The sequence below is a fragment of the Monodelphis domestica genome, chromosome 6 (genome assembly GCF_027887165.1).
Source record: "Monodelphis domestica isolate mMonDom1 chromosome 6, mMonDom1.pri, whole genome shotgun sequence".
Classification (NCBI taxonomy): Eukaryota; Metazoa; Chordata; class Mammalia; order Didelphimorphia; family Didelphidae; genus Monodelphis; species Monodelphis domestica.
Window position 1 is genome coordinate 9,018,679 of NC_077232.1, and position 20,970 is coordinate 9,039,648.

Below are 20,970 nucleotides of genomic sequence, written 5' to 3' on the forward strand. Positions count from 1 at the left end.
AAAATTTGGAACTCAAAATTTAAAGAGAAAAGAATATTAAAAGTAAATAAATAATTTTTTTTAATTTTTAAAGAAATGTTAGCTCACTTGTAGGTGGTCATATACCTCATAAATGTCAGAGGCAGGATTTGGATCCAAGTCTCTCCAGCGAAAACTCAGAGCTCTTTTCACTAAACCACATGTTTTTTTTCTTCCAAATGCCAAGGATACGCAGAGAAAAATAGTAAGGGGAAATATGCACAAAGGACAGTGGGGGAAGGTAGCCAGAAGGGAGGAGAAGGCTGTTGCCTAGAGAGCGCTATGGAAACAGGGATCTAGTCCTGTCTTATTGGTTGGGCTTCTCCATAGCTTGACTTGACTGCAAAGGCCTCTGGGTAAGTTAGACATTGCTACCCTGAAGGAATGTCAGGAAATAGTCTTTTCCCTGGGAGACCTTGCTGCCTCCAGGCAGCACAATTGAAAGTCCCCACTCAATGTGTCATCTCCCTTCGGCCTCTTCCTCTCTTCCGACACTGCCACCTTCCTCATCACTCACGCCGGACTATTGCAATCGCTTCTCTCGATTTCCAATTCTTTTAAATCCTTGCTTTTTGTCTTAGTAACCACTCTAAGACAGAAGTTCAAGGGCTAGGCAAACAACTTCAAGTGACTTGCCCAGGGTCACACAGCTAGGAAGTGTCTGGGGCCAGATTTGAATCCTGGATGTCCTGACTCCAGACCTGGTGCTCTATCCACTGGACTACCTAGCTGGCCGTGTTATTTCTTTCTCTTTTTTTTGAAAATTTTATTTAATTAATGTAGAATATTTTTCCATGATTACAAGATTCATGTTTTTTCCCTGCCCTTCCCCAATCCCCCTCCTGTAGTGGCCTTGTTATTTCTACTTTATCTACTCTATTGCATTTTTATACATTCGTATATTATCTCCACTGTTAAGCTGTGAGCTCGTGGAGAGCTTTTCATGACCCCATTTGGAGTTTCCTTGGCAGAGATGCTGAAGTGTTTACCATCTCCCTCACCAGCTCATCTGACAGATGAGGAAACAGAGGTTAAGTGCCTTTCCCAGAGTCACACAGTGAGTAAGTGTCTGAGGACAGATTTGAACTCAGGAAGATGGATATTGCTGATTCCAGCCCTGGTGCTCCATCCACTGTGCCACCTCGCCGCCCCATGGGTATACCAACCTTATATATCCATCAGTTTCTGAACTTTATTCCACTCATTTCATTTTTTGTCCTCAAAGATTATAATTAAGTTTTTTTTTTTTTAAACCCTTCCTTGGATTCAATCCTGTGGACTGGTTCTAAGGCAGAAGAATGGTAAGGGCTAGGCAGTGGGGGTTAAGTGACTTGTCCAGGGTCACACAGCTAGAAAGTGTCTGAGGCCAGATTTGAATCCAAGACCTCCCATCTCTGGGCCTGACTCTCAATCCACGGAGCCACCGAACTGCCCTATAATCAGTTTTAATGAATGGAAAAGCTCCTTCATGGCATCAAGACTCCATATGTGTGTTTAAAATGCTTTTTCCCTATAAGTCAGGGGTCCCCAAACTTTTTACACAGGGGCCAGTTCACTGTCCCTCAGCCTGTTGGAGGGCCAGACTATAAAAAGAACTATGAACAAATCTGTACACTGCTGTCTGGGTTAGCAGAGGCTGCAGCGCTGACTGGGATGGACCTGTCACACCTTGCACAGCCCATCACTGCCACCACTATACCGGGTAGCAGTATACACAGGGCGGAATCCCCTCCCCCAGATCGCCGCCCATCATGCTGACGTCTTCCATTGTGCAGCCACAGAATCCTTTGTGCAGTGCCTCGTTCTCATTCAGTTACCCTCAGAACAAGGTGCCACGCAAAGGATTATGTCACCGGAAGTAGTACTGCATGTGAGTGACGCCGTGCTTTGCAGCGCTGCCACATACAGTGCTCCTCTCACTGACCACCAATGAAAGAGGTGCCCCTTCTGGAAGTGCAGGGGGGGGGCCAGATACATGACCTCGGGGGGCCACATGTGGCCCATGGGCTGTAGTTTGAGGACCCCTGCTATAAGTAATACTTCTCCCTATAAATAAAAAACAAAAAAGAAAATGAAATCAGTTCTTCAACAGTTCTTGTGTCCAGCATCCTAGGACTCATCCCAGGCAAAGACTTTTTCAGAGCTCTAAGAAGAGACTCTGGGAAGCCGGGTACCCTGCCTGGGCTACCTGAATCCAAAAACCCCAAATGAACACTGTAAAAATTAAAAATTTAATCTCTAATAATATAAAAATTATACTTTATGGAGGTTTATTAATGATCATTAGAAATCAAGGAATAAAGAAGATACAAAATAAAGACCACATGCCCATGGCTGATCAGCCAGTTCAAATACCTGCCTCACCACCACTAAGCTCAGGATCAGAAGTAAAGACCTTCCATGTCCCCGCCTAATATCCCCTATCTACAGGAAGTACATAATGACAGGAAGTCAGTGGGCTCCTGGGAAATGTAGTTCTTTTTAGGGTAACAGATTTTCAATTATACAACCCTAGCATGGTCAGCACACCCTTCCAGAAGAAATCTCTGCAAGTGAGTGTGTCTTAGCTGAGTGGCACACTATCTGCAGGGTAAAGTTGTGATCGCCGTCCTGGTTTCCTGCTAATGTTTAAGCATCTGTCACCCCTCATTCTCTGCCAGCTTCTTGTGTCACAATTGGCATATTAGCATGTCTGGTTTGAAGTGAGCACAGACACTCTATTTCAGCTGTCCAGGATGGATAGGCCAAAACCACATGAAGGTTTCCTTCTGAATTTAGCTTCGGTTTTTGTTAGTCTTACATGAAAGTCAGGGGGATTTCCTGCCCGAGGAAAACTCTACTGCCTTTTGAGCTTGTTCCAAGACAGGGAGATGTTCCTGGTTCTCTCTGGTTGCTAGTTTGAGCTGTCTAACATCTATCGCCACCTCTTGCTGCCATCTTTCATTCTTCCTCTGCCCAGCTGGCTCTCTTTGCCAGCTCCACCTCACTCTTTGGATTTCTCAGAAGACTTTTAAGATCCAAATGTGATCCGTAACTAAGGGAGAGGGAAACCTTAAGTCCCATCACTTTCCTAAAGGAAGAACAGCTCATTTCTACACCAGTTATAGCCCTAAGGATTTGGGTTTTATATTTGGTACAACGACTCTAGGAAAGATCTCTTGATTTTGATAAAAATGAGCCTGAAAAAGAAAAAGAGTTTAAACACCTGAAACGGCGAGCCACATCACGAAAATGAAAAATTGTTCATTGGCTATGGGAGGAGGAAAAGAGACTTTCCCAGGGTCACACAACTAGGAAGTGGTTGAGGCCAGATTGGAACCCTGGATCTACCACCTCTGAGCCTGGCTCTCAGTCTACTGAGCTACCCAGCTGCTCCCAGAAAATATTCTTAATTAAGTAAATAACATTTTAAAAAAAAGAAAATGAAAAAAGAAATTAAGACTGGACAACTAGATTAGTGCTCAAAATTTGTTAGAGTCCACAATCGTAATGGATCCCCTCAAGATATAGATTCTAAATGATCACCCTAGTGCAAATATCAATAATATGGAAATAGGTCTTGATCAATGACACACGCAAAACCCAGTGGAATTGTGGTTTGGCCTTGGGAGGGTGATGGGGAGGGGAGGGAAGAACATGAATCTTGGAACCATGGAAAAATATTCTAAATTAATTAAATAAATAAAAATTTCCAAAAAATGGACCCCCCCAAGAAAGTTGACTATTATATTGTTTTGTACAATTTAATAATTAATAAATGCTGATATAGGTTTGAGAGGTTTTCATATAGTTTGTTTCTGTATGTGTGTGTATATACATGTACGTACATATCATTCTTCGGAGAGATTCCCAGTCCAATAAGAGGGAATTCATCTTAAAAGAACAGGAATTTTCTGAATCTGAGCAGCCATCTTCTTTTTCCCTTCCCCAGTCAGTCAAGGGAAGAAAGATCAAGCAAATCACCAAGAAAAGAGACTTTTTCTTGTCTGCCCAAGATTTGAGAGAAAAGAAATAGTTTATGATTTCGCAGAAGGAGACGTATGGATCAAGTCAGTGTGAGTTTGGGAACCTGGACTTCTTAGTAGGAAGGAAAACTGGACCGAGACGGGATTTCCTAGTGAAGTTGCTCTGGATTTAACATGGGACTGCAAGTGTAAAGTTTGGAGCATTTGCAGCCAACCTGAAGGGTTTGGGGCCACCACAGTCATTTTCCTTGCAGTAAGGAATGGAAGACCAGTGAGTCTTCATGGGTGTTCCAAAGCGGAGGTTCCCTACAATTCACCAAAGATCTGGCAGTGAAACTCCATCATGAAGTTGTTGTCCAGTGATCTCACACTATAAGTTCTTGGCAAAGAATAAAATCTTTAAGCTGTTTTAATCCTGAAGTTTCCCGGAGAAAATGTCATTAGTGAACTTGGGATTTTGAACTGAAAAAATATTGTTGTTTTCACTCATCGAATGCCAGAAATTTAAATGTGATCAACAGTTGGGTTTGTAGATGTGGCAGGGAAATCCTCCTCCTCCTCCTCCTCCTCCTCCTCATACTCCTGCGCATCCCACAGATCAAACATTTTATGTCCTACTTACTAAAAAGAGCACTTCCATAGGACAGCAATGTTGTGTCTATATCCCTGACTCCTCAACTAATTTTATAGCTTGAATTAACTGCCTACAAATGCAGCAGAGACATAATGTCCTCAAGAAAGACAAGGAGAGGTTGGCTGCTCAGCTGTTTGAGTAACTGACCAGATTTTGGAAAGCTTTGAGGTGCATGTAGGGGAGTGAAAATCTTGATGGCTCCTTTAGAGTTTTATTTAGCCATCGCTGTGTCTTCTAGTCTTTCTGTCAAGCAGAATATACAGATTTGATCCTTCTTAAAGAGGTCTGATTCATGGCCTTGGGACCAAGACTTAAAAATCATCCATACAGAATTGATTACGCTAACTGCCTCACACTCATAGATTGTTTTAGCCAAGAATAACTCATCCAGAAAACTAAGTGTAATCCTGCAGAGGGGAAAGTGGATCGTTAATGAAATGGAGGACTTTCAAGCATTCCTGATGAAAAGACCTGAGCTGTGCAGGGATTTTGAAATCCAAACACAGGTAGTAAGAGAAACATAGAAAGGTAAACATGAACAAACAATAATAAAGAACTAAATAAAAATTTTAAAAAGACCTGGAGCAGAGGAGTGTATTAGATTAGAAGGAAGGATCATGGGAAGGAAGGAAGGAAGGAAGGATCATGGGAAGGAAGGAAGGATCATGGGAAGGAAGGAAGGAAGGAAGGAAGGAAGGAAGGAAGGAAGGAAGGAAGGAAGGAAGGAAGACTCAATCAAGTGGAAAGATGGGGAAGAGCAGAGGCACAAGCAGAGTTTAGAGAGAAATAAGGGAGATGGCCATTGGTCAGGTCAATGAAAAGCCTTGTTCCTTCTGAGGAGGTTCTACAGAAAGATGCACAGAGGTAGATTTGAAGGAAGAAACACTGGGCAGAAAAAACTCTCTATAGTGAAGTCTTAGTCCCATGGGATCACCCCATCACCTTCAATTCATGGAAATATTGCAGTGATATAATCTTAGATAAGTGTCCAAGGACTCCTCCAGGTATGAGTACATCTCCTTCTAGGGTATGAGAACAATCAAAACTGTGTTGATTTCACAATGATCCTCTCTTGTCTCCTTCCATGTCTTGACTTTTTCCAGATGCTCATGAAAAAAGTGAACATACATACATATAAGCATATATACATACAAACACACACATATCTACATACATATGTATATAATGTTTCTTTGGGCTGTGAGGATAAACTAAAGGGAACTGTGGAAGCCAAAGAAAAAAATTATACAGTGATCATCTTATTTATAGGCATCCAGAAGCAAATTCTAATCCTTGCCCCACACAGTTCAAAGGAGCTAGTCACAGAAATGGTAGTGGTGGTAGGACCTTGACCATAAGGACCCAGAACACTTCAAACCAGACAACACTTGACAGATGGAGGTCACCAAATGAAAAACGAAGGGCTGCATGTCTTCTGAATCTCCCAGATAGATGGACAGTAACCATGATGATGGCAGTGGTATGTAGACTCCACTCCACATTCAATCAAAGATATGGTCTAGGCTTTTGGTCTTTTTGTCCTTCCTCAAACTTCCCACAGCTACCCTACCCTCCGTTCTCTTAGCTGAGAAACTTGTCTCACATTTCACTAAAAATATTGAGTTCATTGAGTGCTAAGTTTTCCTTATCCTTATTTCACATTACTCAGTTTCTGCCTTTCTCTCCAGCTTCACCCCATCTTACATGAAGAGATAGACCTTCTGAAACTATAAGAAAATTAGGCGAACACAGAATAGTATACATGTCAGACCTTTGGGAAGGGAAAGATTTTAAAACCAAGCAAGAGCTAGAAAGAATCACAAAATGTAAAATCAGTAATTTTGACTACATCAAATTAAAAAGTTTCTGTACAAACAAAACCAACGAAACCAAAATCAGAAGGGAAACAACAAACTGAGAAACAATCTTCATAACAAAAACCTCTGACAAAGGTCTAATTACTCAAATTTGTAAAGGGCTAAATCAATTGTACAAAAAATCAAGCCACCCCCAATTGATAAATGGGCAAGGGACATGAACAGGCAGTTCTCAGATAAAGAAATCAAAACTATTAATAAGCATATGAAAAAGTGTTCTAAATCTCTTATAATCAGAGAGATGCAAATCAAAACAACCCTGAGGTATCACCTCACACCTAGCAGATTGGCTAACATGACAGCAGAGGAAAGTAGTGAATGCTGGAGGGGATGTGGCAAAGTTGGGACATTAATGCATTGCTGGTGGAGTTGTGAACTGATCCAACCATTCTGGAGGGCAATTTGGAACTATGCCTAAAGGGAGCTAAAAGACTGTCTGCCCTTTGATCCAGCCATAGAACTACTGGGTTTGTACTCCAAAGAGATAATAAGGAAAAAGACTTGTACAAGAATATTCATAGCTGTGCTCTTTGTGGTGGCAAAAAATTGGAAAATGAGGGGATGCCCATCAATTGGGGAATCGCTGAACACATTGTGGTATCTGTTGGTGATGGAATACTATTGTGCTCAAAGGAATAATAAAGCAGAGGGATTCCATGTGAAGTGGAATGACCTCCAGGAATTGATCTAGAGTGAAAGGAGCAGAACCAGGAGAACTTTATACACAGAGATTGATACACTGTGGTACAATCAAATGTAATGGACTTCTCCATTAGTGGCAATGCAGTGATCCAGAACAACTTGGAGGGATCTATGAGAAAGAACACTACCCACATTCAGAGGAAAAACTGTGGGAGTAAAAACACCAAAGAAAAAAAAAGAGACAATTAAAAAATAAGGGAGAAACCATAGATAAATCAGTAACCTGCCACTTCTATGGGAAGAAGGGCAACATAATAATAGAATGTAGACTTTTCTCAAGACTATTGGAAGGGATACACAGTTTAATAACAAGTTTAGAAATAATAACTATAGAAATGGTGATAATAATCATAGAAACCATGATTATAAAAATAACTATAATGACTATAGAAATAAAAACTTTAGAAACCAATATTATAGAAATAGGAATTGGGAAAATAATGACAGTGCTCCAAATGAAGAAAATGATAATACCCAACAACAATATATATACGAAATGGTGCTCATCCAAAAAATACTCGAGGTGCTAATGCCCCTCAAAGGGGTGCCCTTCAGGGGGGTGCCTAAGGAATGTCCCAAACATAATGAAGGTGTCCGGGCGGGGGGGCCTGGGGCACAAGAATCAGAGGATACAACCTTTGATTTTCCGGACCCTGATGTCCCACTACTCGTTGTCCCTATCTACTGCCCTCCCCATACTAATGAACCCCATGTTACCTTAAAGGTGGGTAACACCTATTATGATTGTCTTTTAGACACTGGAGCTACCAGGTCTGTATTAAAGAATGTACCTGATTTAAATTGTTATTCCATTGACTCACAAAGTGTAGTGGGAGTATCAGGAATACCCCAAAGAGTTAAAAAACTTCCCCCTAGAATGGTGTCTGTAGGACCCCTAGAGGTACAACATTCCTTCTTTTTGATGCCTGACTCCCCTTTAAATTTGCTGGGGAGGGACCTTCTGTTCAAATTCAGAGCCACAATAACTTGCTCCCCAGATGGTTCCTTAACATTGGAAGTATCGGAGGAATCTTTAAATTTACTCCCTGTACTTCACTCAGAGAGCCAGGAGGCAAAAGAGCCTCCCACCTTTGAAATACCTACAAATATACCGGAGTCTTTTTGGGCCACATCTTCTATTGATGTAGGCTTACTTAAATCAGCTGTTCCTGTTCAAATAAAAACTAAATCCAGCCCACCTCCTTGTATTCCTCAGTATCCTCTCTCCAAGGAGGCAATGGAGGGCATTACCCCAATAATAAACTCATTAATTGAACAAGGAATAATTTTCCCTTGTAAATCTGAATACAACACGCCCATCCTTCCCATTAAAAAACCAAAAAGGGGGCCTGATGGCAAACATCTCTATAGATTCTTACATGATTTGAGGGCTGTGATCAATCATGTTATAAAGAGACACTCCGTAGTTTCCAATATCAATACTATTATTTCTTCTATTCCTAGCACAGCTACATACTTTACAGTAGTAGACTTGTGCTCAGCCTTCTTTTCCATACCCATACATGAGGACTCCAGGCATATCTTTGCTTTCACCTGACAGAGACGGAATACTCCTGGAGTCGTTTGCCACAAGGTTTCATAGACAGCCCAAGCTTATTTGTGCAAATTTTGAGCCAAGATACAGATAATATAAAATTTAAAAACAGCAAATTAACCAAATACGTAGATGATCTACTCTTGGCTTCAACAGATGCAGAAACATGTCAGGAAGATAGTAAACACCTTCTTTTGGAATTGCACAAAAGAGGGCATAAGATCTCGAAGGATAAGATTCGGTGGTGCCTCCCTGAAGTAGAATATTTGGGGTTCATCCTGACTGTGGGTGCCCACTTTATTTCTCCCAAACAAATTGAGAATATTCAAAATTTAAGGGCTCCTACCACTAAGAAACAGTTGAGAGCAATTTTGGGAGTAACAGGGTTTTGTAGACAATGGATTCCTTGCTATGGGGAAGTTACTGGACCCTTTATAGCACTAACAAGGGATTCTGTCCCTGAACCCCTTAAATTAGAGCCAGAAACCTGTTCAACTCTAACAGATCTAAAACAGGCTATCCTGTCTGCCCCTGCTCTAGGCATCCCAGATTACAACAAGCCATTTACTTTGTACATGAGTGAAAAGGAGTGGCTTCAGGTGTTTTAACTCAGACTTTGGGACCTTCTGAGCACCCAATTGCTTCTTATTCTGCCCAGCTGGACACAGTAGCATCAGTAGCACCACCATGTCTTAGAGGAGTAGCTGCTACAGCCTTACTAGTGAAAAAAAACTGTTGATCTAGTATTGGGATGCCCATTAACAATTATGTAACCACATGAGGTAGAAGCATTATTGCTAAGGCATAGAACACAGGCATTCTCAGATCAGCAAATTACAAGATATGAAATAACCTTGTTAAATAGAGAAAACATTACCTTGAAATGCTGTATAACCCTTAACCCTGCCACCTTGCTTCCAGATTTACCTCATTCAGGAGAACCATTACACAATTGTGAAACACTATTGTCCATGGCAGAAAAGCCTCCAGATAATCTCTTGGACACTCCCTTAGACAATGCAGATCTGATCTTATTTGCTGATGGTTCCTTTTTTATAAGGGATGGCATAAGTTACACTGGAGCTGCCTTAGTCTCAGAATTTGTCACTGAGTGGTCAGCTTTGCTGCCCTCTAACATTAGCACTCAAGGAGCAGAACTCATAGCTCTGAAGCATGTTTGTATAATTGCCAAGGGTAAAAAGGCAACAATTTATACAGATTCTAGATATGCTTTTGGCATTTGTCACTCAGTCGGAATGCTATGGCTCCAGAGAGAATTTTTAACCTCAGCTGGAAAATCTATAGCTAATGCAGAAATTATTAATGAAGTTCTTTCTTCTCTCCAGCTGCCTGAAGTCCTAGCTGTAGTTCATTGCTCTGCCCATACAGGTGGCACTGACCCTGTCTCTAGAGGAAATGATTGAGCAGATACCACTGCAAAGCTAGGAGCCAAAGAAGGGCCTGAATTAATTTTAACATTAACAACCACTGATGACTTAAATTTATCGCTTTCCTATAATGAAAAGGAAGTGAAAAAATGGAAACAAAAATTCAAAGCAAAACAGATTAATGGAGTATGGGTGTCATCTGAAGGAAAACCTCTGCTCCCTAGAAGTTTCTATCACCAAATTTGCCAATCTATTCATTAAAATGGTCACTTTGGCACCCAGGGCATCATGGACTCTGTTAAGAGAGTATGGATAGCCCCTGGTATAACTACTATAGCCTCTAAAGTGTGTTCATCCTGCTCTACCTGCCAAGCATATAACCAACATGCATTTTGTGGCAAAGCTTTTGGTGGGAGTCCTCTGGCTTACACACCTTTTGAACATCTACAGATAGATTTCATAACAATGCCAAAGGCTGGACATTATAAATTTTGTCTAGACATGGTAGATCAACTAACCAGATGGCCGGAAGCATTTCCTGCAACCCAAGCCACAGCGGATTTTGTTGCTAAGGTACTTTTAAAAGAAATTATTCCTCGCTTTGGCCAGCCAGCACGTATTGATTCAGATAGAGGAAGTCATTTTACTGATTCTGTCTTAAATCAGATATATTCTTGCTTGGGGATAACTCCCAAATTCCATGTTCCATACCATCCCCAGAGCTCAGGCCAAGTGGAGAGGATGAACAAAGAACTTAAAACTATGATTGGCAAATTATGCACTGAGACACATTTAAAATGGCCTGAAATTCTCCCTCTGGCACTATTTTATCTTAGAATCAGGCCTAGAGGAGACCTACACATCTCACCATTTGAGATGCTTTTTGGACATCCGCCTATACAGGCTAAACCTTTCCCCCCTGCATATACATCACTATTAGGGGGAGATACTACTATTGCTTCCTATATACAGGAATTACAGCACAAACTACGTGAACTTCATGAATCTGGAGCTGCAGTACAAGCTGGAGCACTAGATTTTTCTCTTCATGACCTGAACCCAGGAGATAAAGTGTATATTAAGAATTTCAAGCATACTGGAGCAACCCAGCCTTCCTGGGAAGGACCATTCCAAATATTGTTAACTACTCCAACATCTATAAAGGTTGGAGAGAAGGACTCTCGGATTCATTGCTCACATGTGAAGAGAGCATCTTCTGTTGAGACTGATTGACTGTACCCTATCACATGCATTGGAAATAATAATCCATAGACAAGTGGATGCTGTTTTTCGAGAACACATTGAATTACTGATTTTTTCCCTTATTTTTATTATTGCTTTTCTTTTATTTTGATTAGAATACTTGATTTTTCCTTTTTTTCTCATTTCTTGTACTAAAGGTACATATAATTAATTCTTTTTCTGCAGTAATAGAAGTTATATATATATATATATATATATATATATATATTCTTGCTTTAATATCTATGCATACCCAAAAGCTTTAAACTATGGGAACTTGCCATTTATTGATAAAATGTTATGGGACTGTGATTAATGTTTGTGTCTGGTTCCAGAAAATGGGATAAAAACAAGGAGCACAGACTTAACCTGAAAAGTGCCAAAAAGGGCACACAGGTCAAAATGAAACCAATACAGGTGGGATTGATGACCTTCTACACCAATATGGAAGGAGTTGAAATTAGTGTGAGACTCAAGGTTGTGACGCTTGACATATGTTAAGTCATAGGACTTCCTTGTATCTACATTCTTTGTGAAGTACTCATCCAAGTACAAAGTTTGACTATCATGCTGGCTTCCTATATCCCTGAGAATGACAAAAAATCAGACCAGGGAATGACACTTCCCTAGCAAAACAAAATTCTAGTTCCTTTCCTTCTTATATTATGGTAACTTCCTGTAGTCTTGGCTGCAAATGGGTAAGTGAAATATTACTGCATTCTGTCCTACAGACTTGTGGGATAAAAATTACTTTAAATTGGACCTATATAAAGGCCTATTTTGAATTTTTTTCTCTTATGTTTTTTGTGTTTTTTCTCTTCTTTTGATAATTGACTCATACACCCCCTTAACTCAACATTACATCCTGAGCTGAACTGGATGTTTTTTTAACACCTACTTCAGGGGGGGTTGTATTTTAATTTAAAATGCAAGATTTTTTATTTTTTGTTTGAGATTGTATTTTTATAAAACTCCAAGATTTTGATTTTGTTCGAGAAAAGATCTTCAAGGAAGAAGCTTGCTAACTCCTAAATCCAGAGTATGAATTGTTGCAGAAAGATGCCAGAAACCCTACACTACAGCAAGAAGACCAAGAATGAACTTTGGGTGTGGTTGATGGAACTGAAGTTTGATTGAACATTTATTGTAAATGTACACTTTTATGCCATGGGGATTGCCCCCTAATTTGGCTTTCTGTCAATGCACCTAGCAAAACATTGGTTTTGCTTTCTTTCTTTTCTATTCCTCCCTAACTACTGTAATTTCTTCTTAGAAAATTGAATATTGTATAAATCTGTAGTTAGAAGTGCGTTTAGGACTACAAGATGATTATGTTAAATGATCAATGGGGAGACTAGTCTCCCAATGATCACCAGGGGGGATTGTGAATCTTAAAACTTCTCAGACTGTACCTTAGAACATTTGGTTAAGGCTATTCCCCATTTAAACAATGGAGGTACTTGATCAGGAATGTATTGGGAACTTTAACATTACTCCACCCATACTTAAAATGCCTTAGGGGAAAATAAAGTTGTAAACTCCTGATGGAACAATGAAAAAGTCCCTAACTCATACTTATAGTGAGGCCAAAACCTTAAGCTAGGTCTATTTTTAGATCTAATACAAAAGGGTGCTAAGTACCTATACCTGTTAAATTAATCACTAAAAGGTCAAGCAACTTACAAAGGGCAAGCTTAGCAAGAGGTGTGAAGTTTTAGTCTACTTAGGGAAGGTGATTAACAAAAGAAGATGTGAATTAAGAATGGTCAGTCCTGTGCACAATGTCTACTGTGATTGGTAGATGTGAAAATTTAGGGAAGGTGACATAAGAGAAATTTCTCTTTAAAAGGAGCTGGCTCTCTCAACTTAGGGGGAGTTGGATCTTGGACTAGTTGGAGTAGCTGGGCCTCTGAACTTAGTTGGAGTTTTGCTTGGGACCAAATCTTGTGGTGAGTGGATAAAGACTGTCTTGGTTTTCTCTCTTAAAGAGAAAGGCCTAGGCCATTTGGCCTAGGCCCTAGGCCTTTTCCTACTATTTCATCTTACTCTCTCTCCCTTCCCTTAATTCCTTCATTCATATTAATTAAAATCTCCATAAAACCCAGCTGACTTGGGTGTTTCATATTTGGGAATTTTTCCCATGGCAACCACTTATTTTTGATATAAAATCAAGACACTAAAATTATTTTTACCATTTTGGCAATTCACAGTCATTTTCACCCACATTTTCACAGTCACAGTCCTTCCTGGGTACACTTTGGTCCTCAGATCATCCATCCCAGGGAGGGCATCCCAACAATCTCAGCCAAGGGGAACAGGGACTTAAGTCATCCCTGCAACTGCCCCAAGGTGGCTTGAAGTATGAGCAGCAGATAGTCTATGCCCTCATCACCCTCTCCTGCCAGCCTCTCCCCTTCCCCCACCAACTTTAAAAGATGAAGCTAGAATGGTTGCCTGTGGCTATTCTCACCACTCATCATCCACCAACCCCGGATCTAACTTCTTTCTATCTATGTCCCAAGAGACATCCAAGTACTCCCAGAATCTTCTTGGGCAAGATATTTGGACAACTCTTTCCCCCTGGGGTAAAGCCCTAGTGATACCACCCTTGTTCTGGCTCTGCCTTCAACAAGTTGTCTCCCCTCTTTCTTTAGGCTTTAGTTTCCTCCTCTGAAAATTGAGAGGGATGGACCAGGGCACCACTGAGAGACCTTCAGGCTTCAGATCAAAGGTCTTATGAGCTTTCATCAGATCCTAAGCAGGGCAGAACCCACTTGAGTTGTTTGTTTAAGGGAGTTGGGGCATGGGGGAAGGCCAGATCCCAAGGTTCTTGCTGCCTTCATCCTGGATAAAGCCCTAATTGGTGGAGTCCCTGCCTTTGGCACTCACTTATTCTCCACATCCTGGATGGTGTCTGGCAACGGCACGTTCTGGGTTTCAGGAAGAAGGAGAAAAACGGCCACACCGGAAATGAGCAGGGAAGCTCCATAGATAATATAAGGCAGAGAAGAAAAGGACTGGCCTGTAATCTTAAAAACAGGGCCCAGGATACAGCCCAGTCGAGCTGCCACTTGGTCGGTACCCGTCGCTGTCATCCTGCCAGGAGAGAAACGGTCAAAGGAAGTGCAGTAATCCCAGAGATGACGACACCGTCACTGTCCCCACCAAAAAGGAAAAAGAGCTGAGCCAGGAGGCGGAGGTGAGGCAATGAGGTGCCCAGATCCTCTCACCCTCTGGGAGAGCAGCCTTCAAAGACTCAAAGGGCTGTCCATCAGCCAACTCACAGGCTTTTTTAAGTGCTTCCTGTGGGTCAACCAGGAGCTCCCACTCTAATAGGTGGAGCCCATCCCTAAAGCAAGTTCCATTCAGAGCAGATGGAAGGTAACTATAGAGAGGAAGACTCTGGCATATGGGAGGCCTGAGGCAGGTGGCATAGTCCTCCCTCTGAGGCTCAAAGGAAGCCAGGGATTCTAAGAGTCCCAAGTTGGGAGGAAAATTGCCCCACATGAAGGAAAAAACCAACCCCATGGTGTAGAAAACAGACCAGGGTATCTGGATCACAGAATATCCGGAGGGATCCCAAATAGCTTTCAGGGGCAAACAGAGGAGGACGCTCTATTTGATCAACAAGTAATAGGGAGCCAGTGAAGTTTGTTGAGCAGAAGAGTGGTGTGATCTAGGAAAATTACTTTGACAGCTGAGTGGAAGATAGATCAGAGGAGGGAGAGACTTGAGGTACAATGAGGAAGCTACAGTGACAGTCCAGGTGTGACTGAATGAGTGGAGAGAAGCTTCGACAACTTACTAGAGCCATGGGCTCGGCTAGAGAGAGAAGTCGAGGATGGCACTGAGGGTGACGGCAAGGTCGGTGGGGCCAAGTTCAGAAGGAAGAAAGGTTTGAAGGGGAAGAGAATGAGTTCTCTTGGGGGCACGTTGAGTTGGATGTGCCTATGGGACAGTCCCTTAGGCTCGCCAAAGCTCAGGTCCTACCTTAGCACTGTGGGGTACAGCTCCATGCCATAGGCAAAGATGCAGGTAATCCCAGCGCTCAGACAGCCAGCAGCAAACACGACAAAAGTGACCCTCAGGCTCTGCCTGGCTAGAGAGAGAAGGAACAGAGAGGGTCAGCTGGACTGTCCTCCTCCGCTCCATGGAGCTCCTCCTTTGTGAGGAACACTCGCTCCCTGGCTACTGAGGAAAAGGCTACTAAAGGGAAGGACCCCACAAACCAGGGAGAATGATGGAGGTCCTGGGTCCTGGGTTCAAATCCCAGCTCTGCTATCTAGAAGGAACATCAGAGGCCTCTGACTCCTGTGCCACACTGTCTCGTGTCCTGGGTTCAAATCTGCCCTCAAAACCTTCTTCGCTTCATGACCCTGAGCAAGACACTTAACCCCCATTGCCTAGGCCTTACCATTTGCCTTCCTTGGAACCAATACACAGTATTGACTCTAAGAGAGAAAGTAAGGGGTTTAAAAGAGAGAATACAGGGTCTGGAGTCAGATCGGATGACCAGGCTTTACTTGGGTGACTTCTGGGACTCAGTCTCCTTCTGTGTAAAATAAGAGGAGCCCTTCTGGCTCTAAGACGTGCTCTGGAAGGGGAGGGCCATTGGCCAACTCCACCCTCCTGAGAGAGGGGAGGCTCCCAGGGACATGGAGAACAAGTCATGGACGACCCTCCCCAGGGCCCCTCAGGACCCAGCCCCCCCCCAGGCCCAAGGGACCAGCCCATTCCCGTTGGGGATGAGCCCTCACCTGCTGGTACGAACACACTGGCCAGAATGGAGAGTCCAGCCAGAACCTGAAAGGTCACCAGGCTCCTGTTCCGGCCACCACTATAGCGCAGCATGAGGTAGGCAGCGATCTTGGCCGGGATGTCCACTGCTCCGAAGAGCGTCGACAGCAGGTAGATGTTGGTGTCCAGATTCTGCAGGTCCATCGCCATGCCGAAGTACGCAAAGGATTCAGAGAACCTGCAGAGGGCATCATTAGCGAGGCAGTTACTGCCTCCTCCCCGGCTGCCCTGGACACCAGGCGGTCCTACTGGATCGCCAGGAGAGTGTCCAGAGGGAGTCAGCAGCCGAGCTGCTAAAGAACTGCTATTCTTTGAGCAACACAAACATTGGGCTCATCAGTCTCTTTTTAAAAAACAAGCCCTCACCTTCTGTCTTGGAGTCAAAACTGTGTATTGGTTCCAAGGCAAATAGTGGTCAGGGCTAGGCAATGAGGGTTAGGTGACTTGACCAGGGTCACCCAGCTAGGAAGCATCTGAGGTGAGATTTGAACCCAGGACCTGCCATCTCTGGTCCTGGTTCTCCATCTACTGAGCCACCTACCTGGCCCTTGCTTGTTTCTTTTTATCTGGAAGAAGAACAAGACACTCCTCCTAAGAAAGTCAATGTATCTCACCTCAGATGACCCCCTGGAAGATGGCACAATGGATGGAATTCTGGGTTTGGAGCTGGAAGATGGACGTTTGAAACATGGCTCCATTGTCTTACGATCTGTGTGATATTGGGAGAGCCACAATGGTTTTGAAAGATGGAGAGTTCCCCATCATTGGAGGGATTCAAGGGAGAGCCACAATGGCTTTGAAAGATGGAGAGTTCCCCATCACTGGAGGGATTCAAGTAGAGCTGGCTGAGCCCTCATTAGGAATGTTGAGGAGAATATTGTGGTAGGTGTGGGTCAGACTCAGTGCCTCAGAGGTCCCTTCCAACTGGAAGATTCCCATATCTCCCTCTGCTTCGTCCTCTCTAAAACAAGCTATTTAGGTCCTCTCCTCAAAACCCTCCAAAACCCAGAGCCCTTCTGGCAGTGACTTGGATTTCCTGCCGTCCAGAATCAGGGTTGAACCAGTGCCTATCAAAGCTGGAAGGAAGTCCCTTATTTCACAGATGATAGAAGGCAGGAACTTTGCCTCGGCACCTCCAACCTGTAGCACAAAACCTGATACACAGCAGGTGATTAATAAATGCTCTCATCTTGATCACTACAGTAGCCTGCCTCAAGCCTCTCCCCACTCCCATCCATCCTCCATTCAGCCACTGAGGTGATTTCTCTAAAGCCCACGTCTGACGGCGTCACGTCCCTCACTCCACAAACTCCAGTGGCTCCCCGTGGCCTCAACAACCAAGTACAAAACACTGTGGCATTCCAAGCCCTTCATAAGGTAGCCCTTCTCCTACCTTTACACCTTATTCCTCTACGTGTCCTCTTCGGTCAGTGAGCCTGACCAGCCTCCTGGTTGTTCCACCAACAAGACCCTCCATCTCTCAGCTCCAGGCATTGTCTCTGGCTGCCCCCATGCCGGGACAGGCTCTCCCTCCTCCACTCTGCCTGCAGACCGCCCTGGATTCCTTTAAGTCTCAGCTAAAATCCCTGAGGATTCCCTGTCCCTCTGTCAATGACTTCCCCATTTATCTGGTCTCTAGCTTGCTTTGTATAGATCGGTTTGCATGTTGCCTCATTAGACCGTAAGCTCTTTGAGGGCAGGGACTGTCTTTTGCCTTTTTTGTAGCACCAGAGCTTGGCACAGTGCCTGGCACATGGTGCTTAATAAATGCATAGTACCCAATGAGTAGGAAAATAGGTCATACGGCTGCTGGCATCAAAACCAGGGCTAGAACCCCGTCTCCAAATTTCCTGGGCCAGGATACATCCCTCGTACTACACTGCCTCCCTATGCCACAGCCACCATCATTCCTCCCCCATTAAAGATTCTTGTTTTTCCATTTTCTGTCTTGCTCCCCAAGGTGGGTAACTGAGGAGGAGCAATCTCTGAAAGGACTGATTTTTAGTCAATGCGACCCACGTATTTATTAATCCCTACTGTATGCCAGCCCCTGCGATGGGCACTGGAGAGACCAAGGCACAAACAAAGCTGCCCCTGCCCTCAAGGAGCTCACAGCCCCCTGAGAGGAACCTCATGGTCCCAGATAAATATGCCAAGTTATTTCTCAGGCTTGGGAGTGCCAACCTCAGGGCCAGAGAGCAGCAGGGCAGGAATCTTCATTATTAGAAGAGGTCTGAGAGCAATCATTGGCCCCTCCCCATTTAGTAAGCCCCTGCCCATCCCAGATCCATGATCTTGTTAGGATTTTCCAGCTGAATGATTCCATAGGACTAATGAGTAACTCCTAGCTATTTCTCCAAAGGATCATCGACTCCTCTTAAAGTCTAATGCAGTCGGAGGAGGTGGCCTCGGCTATCGTGGAAAGGTTCTTTCCTCTCATATTAAACTCACAGCAAATGTTCTAAGTGGCCAGGAATCCTTCGCCCTCGCCAGAAATGTCACAAGCCTCCACCAAAGGCCCCAAGGTCTAGAAGAGCCCCTCCTCCTCCCTGTACCCCATCCTTCCAGTGACCCACTCTAGGCTGCCTGGACAAGGGGACGGACCCACACCCAGCATCCTCACTCAGCCACCTTGTTGTTGGGGGTGTACCAAGGGTCTGGAATCGGCCAATGAAATAGCACCCTGCTACCTGGGCGTATCAAGATGGCGCTGGGCCCTGGAGGGTACAGTATCAGACCAGGATCCTATTTGTTGGAGGGGGCCAGGACCTCTGATAAAGAGCTATTGCTCAGAGCTCTGCCTCAGTTATTGTAGCACAGATTGGACAAATTTCTGGTGTGGCATCGAGGGCAGCATTGACTGACAAGATCATAATTTAGAGATGGAAGAACCAGATGAGGAAAATGAGCCCTTTGCCTAAAGTCATGGTGGTAGTAAGTAGTAAAGCCATTCTTTGAACCTAGTTCTTCCTATGCCAAACCTACCACTCGCCACCACACCACATTCTGGGTTCAAATACCAGCTCTGAGATGTCCTAGCTGTGTGATCTTGGACAAGTGGCTTCAACACTCTGTGCCTCAGTTTCCCCACTTGTAAAATGAGGAGTTGCTCTAGGTGACTCCTAAGATCTCTTCCAGCTCAAATCCTTTATCCCATAATCCTATTCTTTCCAAGACGCCATCTTTTGCTAAATGAGATGGGAAGGACCTACCACACAAAGGACACACAGAGAACGATCCTCCTTAGTATGGGGGTCCGGAACAAGTCAAATACTGTGCTATGAGACTTGTCAGTGGAGGGGTCTCCCTGTAGATGGCCTCTTAAGACCTATGAGAGACAGGGGAAAGGGAAAGAGTCAGCCCTACCAGCACCGCAAGAGCAGAGTATAAAGCAGTTGCCTGAGGAACGTAGAAACGTGATAAAATGGTGGCTCGTGGATGAAGGTCATCGGGGGGAGCTTTGGGACTGCTGGTGAGCCACCCTGAGTATTCTTGAAAATGCAAACTGGACAGAATTTCAAGTCAGCCCTCCTGGGAGGAGGGACAGTCCCCAGGCTCCATTCATTCCCCAGAATTAGCCACCAGAGGAAGCAAATATTGGTTTCTCCGGATAAGGAAAGAGAGAATACAAGGGAAACACTTGGGAATTCAGATGGGAGAAGGTCAATCCTTAAACCATTCAGCAGGCCGGTCAGCTTCCACACTCCTGGCAGAGATGCCAGACGGACTTTGGAGCTGGAGCCTATACTGGGATCTCTAAATGCTGCAGAGAAGGAAAGGACAAGAGCCAAGGGAGCAATTGGAGCAGGCGGAAAACACGAGTGACCTCGCCAGGCTTAAAGGAAACGGGATTGAAAGTCATTTAGTGTCCATTTTTCTCCTACCCCAGGTGACTTAGAGCAGTTGACCAAGTTATCCAATGATAGAAAGGGCAACATAAGAGGAGATGAGGCAATTATGCCACCAAGTCTCCCAGGGTATACCTACCAACCAAGGATGAAAAGGCAGAAAGTGAAGGACAGAGAAATACAAGGGAGAAAGGCTGAATTGCCTAAGAATTCAAGAGGAAAAAAATCTTAATAATAATCCAGAGCAGAGGGGCAGTGGGGTGGTTCAGTGCATAGGATCCAGGCCTGGAGACTAGAGGTCTTGGGTTCGAATCTCATCTCGGACACTTCCTAGCTGTATGACCCTGTGCAAGTCACTTAACCCCCATTGCCCAGCCCTTACTATTCTTCTGCCTTGAAACCAATACACAGATTGATTGTAAGATGAAAGATAAGGGTTTATGGAAAAAATCCAGAGGGCAAATACATAAATCAAAAGAAAGGATCCTAAAACTAAGGAAAGATGAGTACTAAATGCTCATGTAGATTACAAAGCACTTTTAACAAAACTACCAGACAAAAGAAAGTGAACTAATGCCTGATGAAACACAGAATCCTATTGAATCCCAAAAGAAAATGAAGGATCAAGAAATTCCCAAATGGTTCAAAAGAGAAATGACATTCACAAAAGAATAAATTAGAATTTTAAAATGTATTATATCTAAATATAACAGCCCTCAATATAGTAATACATATCAATAAAAGATTAGAAAAACATAGCTCCATGGAAGAGAGTTTCTCTAAAGAACTGAAAAAGATGACCAAGGGGGCAGCTGGGTGGTTCAGTGGATTGAGAGCCAGGCCTACAGATGGGAGGTCCTGGGTTTAAATCTGACCCCAAACACTTCCTAATTGTGTGGCCCCTGGTCAAGTCACTTAACGTCCTTTACCTAATCCTTACCATT

General features: G+C 43.6%; 1 protein-coding gene across 1 annotated transcript; it reads right to left on the minus strand.

The window, feature by feature from the left end:
* Positions 1-3,740: 3,740 nt before the first annotated feature.
* On the minus strand, positions 3,741-19,630 carry LOC130454949 (solute carrier family 22 member 12-like). The gene is made up of 5 exons (XM_056801488.1): positions 19,391-19,630; positions 16,139-16,356; positions 15,372-15,480; positions 14,271-14,477; positions 3,741-5,723 (listed from the first exon to the last, which is right to left on the minus strand). The coding sequence occupies exons 2-5, from the start codon at positions 16,326-16,328 to the stop codon at positions 5,657-5,659; spliced, it is 573 nt and encodes a 190-aa protein (XP_056657466.1). The 5' UTR covers positions 16,329-16,356; positions 19,391-19,630; the 3' UTR covers positions 3,741-5,656.
* Positions 19,631-20,970: the final 1,340 nt, after the last annotated feature.